Below are 13,216 nucleotides of genomic sequence, written 5' to 3'. Positions count from 1 at the left end.
ATCACCCCGAGGACGGAAGAATCAAGTCACACAACTCCAAACTTCCGCGTGCTGGGCTAGCTAAACCTCCGCTCGCCCCCGCATCTCGTCGGCTTGTCTGGATCGGTAGTTGATTGAAGATGGGGATATTTGCGAAAGCTTACCCGGGATCCAATGACGTTTCTTCAATTTAAACTTAGTCAAGGTTGAGGGTTTCGTCATCGGCCTCCGAAAACGCCGATATCCTATACCCTGTTGCTGTCAAATGAGCTAGAGTGCAAAGAGCGTTGGGTGGTCAATGTGGGTTCGTGATGTTTGGAGCTACCCTATGGCGGCAATATGATTGATGAAGATTGACGAAAGACCATGAATTGGACGCATTCTAGATTGTAACTCAAGATCTACAGGAATCTATATTTATGAGAAATAATTGGCCTCATCTTATCATATTTTCAAGTGGTGAAATGGCAGATCAGTACGTGATTGAGATCCTTGGGCAAAATTAGCACTTTGTGGTATGAGCTTCATGTGCATCTCCACCTTTGTAGTTTCTACGCGCTCGACCGTGTTCGAATCTCGTTCAAGTTCCGAACACGCAATTGACAACGAATGCCTACCATTATTTCGCACAATGCTACAGAAACAGCCTCAAAACTCTTCATCCGAGGCTCACAGGGCTGGATCTCTGCCAAGTTGATGCCCCGCCTCAAACAGAAACACGACCGACTTGGCCCTGTTTGCAGTCCCTCACGCAAAAGTCGCGTGCTACTCTACCTTTTCTGAGCATTCAATTCTCTTCCAATGGCACCCAAAAATAAAGATGGAAATGAAACAGCTGACGCAGTTGACACCTGCACCGCCCATCAATTGACCATGGAAACAGTGCGATCCGAACAACCGATAACCGCTGTCAAGCACAAGCCATGGTGGGGTTTCACTCAGATCTCAGCTCCATCATATACATACGGTGAAGAATAAGGGACCTCATGTTTTGGCGCTCGTAAAAACAGTCCAGCCAAGCTGACATTTCTGAAACCAGGTCGTCAGCTGTACAGACGTAGCCCGCCGGAAGAGAGCACAGCCGGCTTGGTGCTCTACCAAAATCCCACTGAAACCGCCTGTGACCAGGGGTTGTCAACGGGCGTGTTTGATCTCCCGTCTCACAATGCCACCTCAGGCACCACCCGGTTTCGCCTCAACCTGCTATTATGGCTGTGTTTATTAACAGAAAAACCTATACGAGAGGAATATAACTCCATATCCGCGAGACTTTTTCACTTTTGGTTCCTTTTCTTTTCTTGCGCACGTTGATCTGGTATCACGAAGCGACACGACTTTCATTTCGAAAATAATTCCATTCTTACGGTCTTTTTTATTAATTCTTTAATTTTAATTCAGACAGTTCAGCTCTGGTAGCATCCCCTTCGATAAAAAAGTCTCGCAAAACACCTCCTGGTTAAACATATATCGGTTTCTCGTCTCATATCGAATGGCTTCAATGAATATGGATGATGCGGCCTTGGATCTACAGCTCTCGCGAATCATTTCCGCCGTCGAACAGACCACGATATTCACAACCATTGTACCCAAGCCAACTGCCCAATCAGAGGGTACGACAACTGCAGATTCACCTGTTGTTACAGTTACACAGGAAAGCAACTCAGATAATGGCTCGCCTGGTCAGCCTGGAACCAAGATCTTTGGAGCACTTGAGATTATCATTGCTCTTGGTGTGCTAGGTAAGACAGTCTTCTCATTTATAAGTACATATCTAACAGTTACAGCGGGTGTATTGCTCCTCATCATGAGCATCATTCTATGTGACCGACGACGAAAATCTAAGCGGAAGCGAGCTGCCGAGAGATCTCAGAACAGAATGACAGACAAGAGTGCACCACTAGAAGGGCATCAACAACCATCGGGAGCAGTGTTACCAGAGTCGATATGGCCCAGGATGGCGGATAAGAATCAAGCTGTTCATGATTACTGGCACAGTGAAACGTTACGGCAGAAACAAGGCTGGAATCAAGGACAACAAGCTGGCGTGCAACAGGGTCTACCTAGATATGGATAGCCTCGATAGTCAATATGAAATGTGCACGGAGAAAATAGTAAAAAAAATTAAATTAGAGCTCTCGAGATTGCGAGGGTGAAATGAATGAGGCTTGCCTGTTTTCTGATCTGTGTCTTGCAGCGAACTTGCTAGCTACTGGAAGGCACATCACGTCTTGCTGCAACAATGGCTTAGTCACGTGTAAATCACGTCTTTGTAGGCCTCCAATATGTATTGTAGTTTCAGGATTCGTTGATGGATGCATTACTGCAATATATTGTTGGTCAGCAAGCTTTTGCTTTCAGCCTCACCGGCCAGTTTGCAGGTGACCAGTCAGTCACTTTCACTTGGAAGTGTAGTGCGTATAAGTCTTATCAGTTCCCTTTTTGCTGTCGAAGAGAATCTGCCTTGCAAGCCCAGCCTCCATTTCTGGGGGGTCGAGTTGTGGCCTAGCCAGACACAGCGCGCAGGAACAGTGTTGGCCCGTAGAATGACCAACCACCATTATTTCGCTCACCACCAACGAATGAGAAGAATATTAAGAATTACCCTATATAAAAATGTCAAAAAGATAAAGGACGTTGAAAGGGTTACTTGAACTGCGGCCTGGAGGCCATCTTGCGCCAGGCTGGCGCTTACAGCCCCTTTCGTAGCCCTCTAGGCGCGATGCGAAGAGGAGGAAACTGACAAGGCATTTTTAAACCACGTATACTTAATATCCAATTCTGACGTGCGATCTGAGCTCACTTGGGACAAAGCTAGCCAACCGACAACACTAACAGACCTCAACATTACAACTCGATAGACTATCTCTTTCTTTAACCGCCAGTCAAGATGAACCCAGTTAGACTCATCAGCACTATCGGTAGAGCACAACTCTCCAAATTACTTTGGAAACTCGGCCCGGCGGCAGAAAGCCTGTATGCTTTCTGGATTCAGCGAAAGGAAGGAAAGGCCGCGGAGTAGAAGGAGATGGCATACAAGGAAATGGAGAAGGCCATCCCCAAACTTCTTGAGATTATCGAACAGAAAGAGATTCGAGTCGTCAGTAACGCATTCAACTCCACTCCGGAATTCATCACATACTTCCAGACAGCGGCCGTTGGTGCCGTGCCTCTTATTCTTTTGGATATCGCCCAGTCTATCAAAAGAATAGGCGCAAGCCTTGATGCGATAAAAGACGAGCTCGCGATTTCAAACATGGCCAAGGCTCAGGGCTGGGCTGATAATGGCTTCGGGATATACGTGCACCGCTTTGTTCAAAACGAAATGGCCCCGGTCGAGGGGCGCACAATGGGGGAGAGTCATTTCTTCTATGTCTGGAATTCTGATACCGATTGGTATCCTGATTTTGAAAGAAGACAGAAAGAGAATCCTCTGGGTCCCAACTTTGGTGGCTATCATCATGATCTGGCCACGATTTGTGTCAGAATGCGAGCGGACAGACAAACACTTCTAGCAACCTCTGAGGGCAACAACAACGCTGTCTTCCATATAATTATTCCGACTTACTATCCAATTGCGATGGAAACCCCTATCATCTTCGCTGCAGAGCTGTTTCCGCTCACTATTACCGGAAGCCGACATCGAGGGACGGACCTCGTTTGGTTCAACCTCGGTGAGCACCCAAGTTTTCCGAACCCACAGCTCGAATTCATTGGTGTACTGCCTTTAGTTCAGAGTAGTCTGAGAGCAGCTGCCACTGTGACCTTTTGGGCTTCTTCGTTTGGCTGTGCAGCTTCTGCGATTGCAGCAGTCGCATTTCCCCCTTTCGCCCCCGTTGTAGGAGCCGCTTATATGCCATGCTGGATCACCGCAGTCGTGTCGGGCTGGGTAGATGATGCAGAACATGAGAGAGAAGTGAGAAGAGAAGCATGTGTTTTGGGGGATGCGATTTTCCTGAATTAGCTGAATATTGGGTTGCCAACTCTTTCTGGACACACTTTTCTACACCTTGCTTCGACTCGTGTCATGTATAAATGTTTATTACCGTATTAAAGGGGTACAAACTGTCAACACTTCTGATTCAGAGACTGAGGCTAAGATCATTTGCTCTAAACTGGCGATGGGGTGAAAGCTTGGCTGTTTGGTTATTATATTAAATCGATTAGTTCGAGAATATGACTTCTGAGGAAATTGAAATTTGTCTATGGTCACTGAAGGCAAAAGTTCATAGCTGACTCTCAATTTCAGTCAGTATTAATAACGAAAACTATCATAACCGTTGTGTAACTGTCTCTAAAGTTAGTACTTCCTCAAGCCATGAGAAAGGAGACTCACGTTGCTCCAGCTACAGCCAACTCAACCGTTTTGGCATTCGTCAACAAAGACATGCAACAAACAAATGCAGCCGTCGATACTATCATAATGGCTAATCTAGCTGATTGGCTACTGATCATATTGCAAATCACGACTGGGGCCAGTAGTAAAAACACAATAAGTGGGCTCAAGATCGCTCGAGCTACTCTCATGGTCGATGAACGAGAGAAGATCTGAACGTGAGGATCGTTGGAAACATTCTCAGAATTCTAGGGTCTTGTTAGTCTGGAACAGTCAATATGGAATCTGCTTACTTTGCTAAATCGACGGACAATCTTATCGCAGACATTTCTTTCTAACCATGCTACGATCCCGTCTTCTCTAGGACAAAGAGATAGCAAATCATCGCTGTTGTTAAGGAACCTTCTTTCGCTTCTGGCAATGCAGCTATTCCCGGATAGCCACCGCTGAAGACAGGAAACATACTTCTCATGAGGTGACTCGTACTTCAAGGACCGCTGAGTTCCATCAAGAAGCTCGTCTTTGGGAAGGTTAGCTAGATAATTATAGAAAGGCCAAGTGGAACTCGTACCATAAGCTGAAAGAGCAGAACGTAGTTTGGTGGTGACCATAGATCGATCTGAATTCCTATCGTCACGGCGAGATGCCAAGAATAGAGGACTCTTTTCCGTCTTATCTATATGATTTAATTGTTCTTCGAGCTCAACTATCTCATCTTGTGTGAGAAGCAACAGGCGCGTTCGAAGATCTGAGAAACGTCTGTATATCTGAAAAGAACTATGTCCGGCCATCAAGGCGGAGAATCGTGGGTATCCTTTTCGACGGTCTTCGACTATAGTAATAGCTGTCAGACACACACTCCAATGAAGCAAATATGTATGAGAATTTGAGCACAACTTACTTATAATTCTTTCGGTATGGCTAACCACGCCAGATGCTGGACTTTTGTGAGACTTCAGGCTAAATACTCCTGGAACCCGCCAAGAGGAAGCCCATGTCAAAACCGACCTGGCAAATGTAGGCTTGATTGTGGTCTCTGGAGAGCCTTGTTCGATATCATTGGTCATTCTATATCGATATTCCAGGGAAATGAGTCTGTCGCGTAACGTATTGATATATCTTATCAATGCTATAGAAATGAATTTATAACCGCTCGTTGATGCCTGATCACACCCTCGAATACCTGACTGCAGTGACGTGCAGCACTTGGTGTCAGCCCGCATGCAGCAAAGTATCCATCGCCTCACTTTCAAGACGTACCTATCCATCATTGGTATAAAGGTCCCGCCAGATCTGCAACTGTTTTGTAAATTTCAAACACTTCCACAAACTCAGCCACATCACTGCTCGCCATTTTGTAGTTGAAATGAGCGCCAACGACGATTCGTATGTTCAATCTCCAAAAAGGTTCAAGATATCAGCTAACATATAGAAAGCACAAATGACACCAATTTTGTTGTCTCTGATAACAAAAGACCAGGTGTCAACGCATACGATATCAACTACAAGTACTCACCCGGAGATAAAGTCTATCTTGTGACTTCTGGAGGAAAGGAAGGCCCCTATAAAGTAGAATCGGCCGATGGCGGGAATTACGTTCTATGCGATGATTATGGTATCACTGCAAATGGTGGAAGGTCGTATCTGGAGGATCAGCTTGAGCTGTATGATCCTTTTGCGTAAACACGGGCAAAGATCTACAGATATGTGCGAATTAGATAGTTCCGCGTGGTCCATTCACACTTCTCATCGCCTCTGTTGCCCGGAAGAGCGCCATTTAGTCCCTGCAATAAACAATCCAAGGGGTCTGCCGCCTCCCGATTTCTTCCGTGCTGAAGTTTTGAAAGAACCATGCCCGGAAATACGAATGGTCGGCTAGTAATAAACAATTTGACTATATCTTCCGTCCCGGACAACCGTTGGTCAGAAGCCATCTTTGGTACTGTCATAGTGAAAGGGAGTTCCTGGGTTCCTGAATCTTTGTGACCTTTTGGCTTTATAGTCAGGTGTGCATCCTCTCCACTCTCAGACATCAGGTTACGAATCTCCCAGAATTCAGTAAACAAGTATACACCCAGATATAAGGGTCTGCTTGAGAGGTTCTTCATTGTTATAGTTAGAGTTTGTCCATGTTTGATGTCAAAACACCCGTCAGGACTTGGACGTTCTGAGTATTGTAAGGAGAAAGACTTTTCCAAGGCAGAACTCGACAATCGGTTCTCGATACCCTCAAAGAACTTGTACCTGGATATGTGATCCAAAGTATCAAAAAGAGCTCCACTATTCTCTTTCGATTCGTATGGGATCCTGGCCACAACACAGGCATACTTGGCCGTAAGGTCTCTGATCTCATAATCTTTCGGCGTTTTAATGACGACATACGATAATGGTGTTCTCATCCTGTCGGTTGAGGATTTGTGGCATAATTCAAGGTAGGTAGTTGCTGATGCTGCTTGGATGAGAGCCGCACAGACACTCTTGTCCAAGTCAAGACAAATTTGGATCTTTCGGCGTGAAAAGGATGTTAAGAGAGTGGCCTCCCACGTTGAACCTCTTGTGATGACAGCTTTGTTCATCGGGTCCACCGTCTCCATCTTGGATGATAAGCAGTCGACTTCGTAGACTCTACTCCGGATTGAATTTCTATGCTTTGGGTTTGTGGTTCTGTCAAAAGGTGTCAAAGCATATTCGTCATTCTTGTGAACTCCATGAGCTTGCCCAGCATGGAGAATAAGGCAGCCATCTTCCATGCTCCGATGCATAGATGTGGTAGAGACATTGGCGTGTCTAGTATCGCCCGAGAAGTCTCCAAAGAATGCAAATCCACGATGACCATAGAGCATTGGAGTCTGGTCTGGAAGTCGGGCGTGAAATTGTGCTCGAAGGTGCTGATGAAGCATCTCGTTAGAGACTTGTGTACCACGTCTTGACAAGAGCACGAGTGAGTTGATGAGAAAGTAGCTCAATGCTCCGCTTGTAGCTCCGCCTTCAAACTTCAACTCTGAAGCAACTTCGTGAGGGCCGCAAGCGGCAATGATTGTATAACCTTGAGGATCTAGAAGCCTTGAGAGAGTGACCACCCCATCTCTCAATTCTTCTGGCTCGGTGTCATCAAAAGGATTATCGAACGAAGTATCATAGTCTGTATGGTGATCCATATATCGAATATCGCCAACATCTGGTCTATCATCGCGAAGTACACTTCCCGAAAAGCAACAGTCGAGAACAAGAGTCACAGTGAGACCCCTTTCTATCATCCTGTTCATAGCGCTTCGTAGAACGGTTCCGTACAAGCACTCCGTTTCAAGGGTCAGAGGGTTAACAAGTTCAAGCGCAACTGCACCGTCCATCGCCCGACAAGAGCCATGACCAGAATAATGGATGTATACGTGGTCATTTTGTTTGGAAGTCTTTAGAACCTTCTTTAAAGCTGAAACCACATTGTCGAGTGTCGGTAATTGATCAAAGCTTTCAGCCGACTTTAGGGGACTGTCCTTTGATTTGGTGGCCGTCAGACGTGTTGTATTCACAGCGAATGGCCTCGAATCGAGGTACTTTTCCATGGACTGAATATCATTAACGGCTCCTTGCAGCGATCTATCCGAGACGAGAGCCCTGGAGTCTTTGTTCTTTCTGGAGAGAGTCACGCCAACTCCAATGAGGATGGCCCATCGTGTAGTTTCTGATCCTGGAGGATCCATCGGAACTGAACTCCCAAAGACTTTGTGAACGTTGATTCAAATATCAAAGAATTCGTTTTCAGTTCGACGGTGTATGCCACAAAACAGAAAAAGCCTCATTCTTACTCTGTGATTTCAAGCTATGTCTGCACTTACCGAATTTCGGTACAGTCGGGCTGCGCAATGCCCTGTTTGTAATTTCATCTCCTGCAGGTTGTTCGACATTTAGGCAGCAATCTGACAGCTGAAATGAAAGACTTCTTGGCATCAACTATGTGACAGAAGCAGGAACCTGTGATTGGCCTTGACGGTGTCACAGCATAAGCAGGCTGTCGTTTAAGCATGCAAATGATGCAACATTGGTGGAAAAAGACATGCAACCCCGCAGGCAAGAAAATGACTCTATAGATGACGCAGTAATGGTAAGCCCCAATGTTTCCCAGTTTATCAGATGCTAAGTTGTAGCCCTGAGGCTCAAGTCAATGCAGTCATGGAGGCGCAAGGTGACTGCAAGTTCGCTGACTGATTCTTCGAAGCTGACTTTCTTATCATATCAATCAAGTTTCTGAGTGTATGCAAGATGGATAACAGTTTTTCTGTCCTCAGTCTTGGAAGTGCTGATCCGGAGTCGACTCTAAACGTTGATTTTGGGAGACTGAACCCATTGTTCACTCGCATCAAAGAGCTCGATCAAGAATATCATACATCTGGTAATGTGGAAAGCCTAGAAGCAGCAATTGAAAAGTCATGGGAAGCTGTCAACTCAGCTCACGATGACAAGCCTGGAATCCGTACCAGCTGCTTATTATATCTCTCTTATCTGCTCAAGGACAGGTATACAGCGACAAACAACATTGAGGATCTCGACAAGTCCATTGACCTAGCAGGAGAGGCAAATGGAATCGCCAACGCGCTCGAGGAAGTCCATCCCCAACACCCCCTCGTCCTCAAGGCGCTTCGTGCCCGTCTCACAGACCGCTATGCTTTGACAGGGTCAGAGTCTGATCTTGATAGAGCCGTTGATACGGCTCGCCAGTCGATCGACATCACCAACGATGGCGCATCGGATGTATCAAATCAATATGGCGATCTATCAGCCCTGCTTGGGAGAAGGTATCTCGCCACTGGTACTGTGGAGAATGTTGATGAAGCTATTTCCATGGGCTGGAAAGCTATAGAGGGAGAGGTAACTGACAACAAATCCATGCGACTACACCTGCTAGCGCACATTGGCAGTTTACTGGGGCACAAATCACTCAGAACAGGCTCGCTGGCTGATATGGACGAAGGTGTTCGATTGGCTCGGCAGGCAGTTGAGGAGGCTTCAGAAGAGGAACCAGCCTTGGCAGATTCACTAAACTCACTGGCGACACTCTTGGGGCAGCGATATTCCTTGACGAGTGCCTTGATAGACATTGACGAAGCCATCGATTTGGCCAGAAGAAGTTTAAAGTTACCAAGCTATAACTCGACGATGCTAGCTACGAGTTTAGGAAATCTCGCTGTTCTTCTGCAGCTGAGATATCAAAGATCCCGTGAGCTGTCCGACCTTGAAGAATCGACTCAGCTATCGCAGCAGGCTTTGAACACTATGCCTTACAATCATCCCGATCGGTCAAGACACCAACACGATATTGGGATTAAGCTTGCTCGCAAATTTACCATCACCAACATTATGAAAGATCTCGACGATGGAATCCAGTCACTGAGAGAAGCAGTAGACGGCACACCGAAATCGCATCCTTATAGAGCTGTTTTTCTGCATAGCCTTGCAAATGCTTTGATACAAAAAGGCTCTGAAACATTTGATGGTGATGGTGTTGATGAGTGGATATCCGTTGCGAAGGAAGCATTGGAGGCTACACCGGAATCTCACCCAGATCGAGGAGAGTTACTCTACGGTTTAGGTCTTGGTCTTCTGGCAGCTCACGCAACGGGCAAGACTCTAACTGGCATCGACGAAGCCATACCTTGTTTCGAAGAAGCTATCAAGCAGTCGAACGCCCCTCCACTTTGCCGTATCCAGGCCTGCATGTGTCTGCTGCCAATATGCCACGACAGACAGCGAAGTCTAGATGCTGCAAAACTTGTGGTGGGGCTCATTCCACGTATCATACCACGGCAGCAAGACAACTCCGATCGTCAGAGTTCTCTCGCTGAACTGGCTGGCTTTACATCGAACGCGGTCGCTGTTGCTATACAGGCTGGACAAGTGGTAGATGCCCTGGAGCTCCTTGAACAGGGTCAAGGTTTACTCGGAGCATCCGCAGAGCAAATGCAGACGGATATCGTGGACCTAGAAAAGGTGCATCCAGAATATGCAGCCGAGTTCGACCGTCTTCGGAAGGAGATCAATCGCCCACTTGACTCCGACATCTCTGCAACCCAGAGTACTGGGATGAGAGAAGGACTGGCGCTACGACTCTATGATGCTGGAAAGGAGTTTGATGAACTAGTCGAGAAGATTCGCAAATTACCAAACTTCAATACCTTTTTACAGACACCAGGACTTGATGAAATGCAGGACATAACAGATCGGGGGCCGGTTATCATCATCAACGTCGGCATTATATGTTGCGATGCTATCATCATCATGATCGACAGGATTTATACAGTGCCATTACTTGATTTGAGTAGAGCCGACATCGAAGAGAAAGTCTTGGGCGGAGAAAGGGGTAGTCCGGATGTCCTCGAATGGCTGTGGGACACTATTGTCTGTCCTGTATTAGACAGAATTGGCTTTTCAGAGACTCCGACAGGTGACAACTGGCCGCATGTTTGGTGGATCCCTACTGGCCTTCTGAAACAATTCCCATTACATGCAGCTGGATATCATAGGAAGAGAACAAAGGAGACGACACTTGACAGGGTTGTTTCGTCCTATGCATCGTCAGTCAAGGCTATGATACAAGCTCGAAAGCGACGGACAGCAACCCGAGAAACAAGCAAGGTAGTGCTTGTGGCTATGGAGACTACACCAACGCTATCACGTTTGGCATTTGCTAACCAGGAATTGGAAGTGGTCAAAGATGTTTGTTCGTCGATTGGACTAGATGTTGTTGAACCTGAACGACGAAAGGCAGCACTTGTTGAACAACTTCGCCAGTCCAAGTTCTTCCATTTTGCAGGCCATGGATGTACCGACCCCCAAGATCCCCTGAGGAGTTATTTATGTCTCGAGGATGTCGTGACGAATCCATTGCGGGTCGGCGGGCTACTGGACTTGAATCTAAAGGATCAGCCACCGTTTCTAGCATATTTGTCAGCTTGTGGAACAGGCCGTATTCAACAGGAGCAATTCATGGATGAAGCCGTCCATCTTATCAGTGCTTTCCAACTCGCCGGCTTCCAACATGTTATAGGTACTCTATGGGAGGTCAATGATAGAGTTTGCGTTGATATAGCCAAGGTAGTGTATGAAGGTATCAAGGATGGTCGGATGTCAGATCAATCTGTGGCTTGGGGGCTTCATGAGGCTAGCCGTCGGCTGAGGGATCAGTGGCTGGAGAAGAGGGAGCAAGAAGGGTCTAGCAGAGGTGCGGATGATGATCTGCTCAGTAATTTAGTTATCAGAGAACCTGTGGTCCACGGAGTTAGGTGGGAAAGAAGACGAGTTCGGAGTAGAGCAAAGACGAAAGACATGTCGAGATCCTTGGGGACAAGGTGGAGGAGAGTCACCACCAAAGCATCCAGAAGCGTGCGGGTAAGCAAGAAGACCATGTCCGGGGTCGAGACCAGGGGTCAGAGATGTTCTAGAGAGGCTTCCTTAGCTATCCTCCTGCGGCACAAGATCGAGCCATCACCAGCATGGGTTCCATTCATTCACTATGGTATCTAGACAGCAGCTAGACTTGAGTTTCATGTTCTGTACATTGAAATATCTAGACTAAGTGAGATATCACCTTTGCCGCTCTATAGAATGACTCGAGTCTACCCCAACATCGAAAGCTTGTTTCGTGGAAAGCAGGGGTGGTTCGATAAGCGGTATTTAACAACCCACATTATAGAGCTGTCATTCTCGAATCTTTGATGAGCTGCCTAAATAGAGGGGAATAAGATGGTCGATCGGGTGATCTGAGGCGACCCTGGTAAAAGCCGGATGCTTAATCGACAGTCCGACACGTCGAGTATCTTGGTCCGAGCGGCTTAGATTTGATATCTGACCACTGCACAGGCTCGGAACCCGTCGGACTCAGCTTGCTACGCCCTTTTGGTGGTACATAAAGTTACGCTCCGCGAGTGAGCTGTCATCTAACAGCGGTATTTGTTATCGACATGCCTTTTCGGGGTGAGATATACGTTGTGCTATCAGTTAAGCCAATAGTGTAGACACTTCCAAGCCTCCTTACGTCCAGATGGATTTTACGGCATGGATCTCGAGGGAGGGTGGTGAGATGGAGCAGTCTACACTTGGCTATGGCTTGCATAATCATCCCGTAAGATTCCTTGGCTATATTAGCTCACAAAGGTGACGCTAATACGCGGGGTGCAGCTCTTGTCCCTCGCTGCGGTGTTTCTCGAATCTTCAGCATCCAGCTGCGAGACTTTGTGACAGTCATGTACAGCATGCGCATCTAGACCGCAGGGATTCTGTAAAGGACTTCAGCCGGGCCGATGATAGCCTTTCAGTCCCGCGGTGATAGTCTGCTAATCGACAACGAACCTCAAACAAGCTCGTCATTTTTGAAAAGAGCATCATCTTCGGCTTTATTTAGCAAAATTGAAAGAGGGGATATACAGAGCTAGAGGGCATAGAGTACCATCGAGACACCACTATAGAAAAAACGCGTCTTGGCTATCACAGATATAGTGATACGGTGTTATGCCGGGATCTACGCGGTGACATAGTCATTTTACCCCAGATTCTCCCAACCACTAACAATCCGCCTAGTAAAGCCAAGCATCACAGCCAGCAAACACACACCCTTGGCAGATTCACTAGTCGTGGCCCTTTCCTTGGAACTCCGAAAGACTTTCTTTTTTCAGTCGTAGATCGAGGTCAAGTGAGCTATCGCCGAGCCATTATGGTGCCATGGCATGTAATAGCCTGCTTCTTAATGGCTGCCACATCCGGTCCGTGGGTGTACCTGACAGCACAGGTAACATTTCTTTTTATGGCATGATCTGTCAACACCATGTGCAGAATCTCAGACAATATTACTGCAGAAAAAGTGTGTGTGCGGGGATTTATCTCGGGGTCGGAGGGCGCCGCTGTTTAGGGATG

At 46.9% G+C, this 13,216-nt stretch overlaps 4 protein-coding genes across 4 annotated transcripts; all 4 read left to right on the top strand.

Annotated features, from left to right (window-relative positions):
* Positions 1 to 1,483: 1,483 nt before the first annotated feature.
* Positions 1,484 to 2,053, top strand: J7337_006085 (uncharacterized protein; the record flags this gene model as incomplete). Its single annotated transcript, XM_044823751.1, has 2 exons — positions 1,484 to 1,718; positions 1,764 to 2,053. The coding sequence occupies 2 exons, from the start codon at positions 1,484 to 1,486 to the stop codon at positions 2,051 to 2,053; spliced, it is 525 nt and encodes a 174-aa protein (XP_044682242.1).
* Positions 2,054 to 3,004: 951 nt separating this feature from the next.
* J7337_006084 (uncharacterized protein) lies at positions 3,005 to 3,717 on the top strand (the record flags this gene model as incomplete). The annotated part of the gene is made up of 2 exons (XM_044823750.1): positions 3,005 to 3,650; positions 3,680 to 3,717. The coding sequence occupies 2 exons, from the start codon at positions 3,005 to 3,007 to the stop codon at positions 3,715 to 3,717; spliced, it is 684 nt and encodes a 227-aa protein (XP_044682241.1).
* Positions 3,718 to 5,678: 1,961 nt separating this feature from the next.
* J7337_006083 (uncharacterized protein) lies at positions 5,679 to 5,995 on the top strand (the record flags this gene model as incomplete). The annotated part of the gene is made up of 2 exons (XM_044823749.1): positions 5,679 to 5,698; positions 5,749 to 5,995. 2 exons carry the CDS (start codon positions 5,679 to 5,681, stop codon positions 5,993 to 5,995), a joined length of 267 nt encoding a protein of 88 aa, XP_044682240.1.
* Positions 5,996 to 8,572: 2,577 nt separating this feature from the next.
* Positions 8,573 to 11,830, top strand: J7337_006082 (uncharacterized protein; the record flags this gene model as incomplete). The annotated part of the gene is made up of 1 exon (XM_044823748.1): positions 8,573 to 11,830. The coding sequence occupies one exon, from the start codon at positions 8,573 to 8,575 to the stop codon at positions 11,828 to 11,830; it is 3,258 nt and encodes a 1,085-aa protein (XP_044682239.1).
* Positions 11,831 to 13,216: the final 1,386 nt, after the last annotated feature.

The sequence above is a fragment of the Fusarium musae genome, chromosome 4, assembly GCF_019915245.1.
Source record: "Fusarium musae strain F31 chromosome 4, whole genome shotgun sequence".
Lineage (NCBI taxonomy): Eukaryota > Fungi > Ascomycota > Sordariomycetes > Hypocreales > Nectriaceae > Fusarium > Fusarium musae.
Note: the sequence above shows the minus strand (reverse complement) of the source record. Positions and strands in the feature narration are given on the sequence as shown.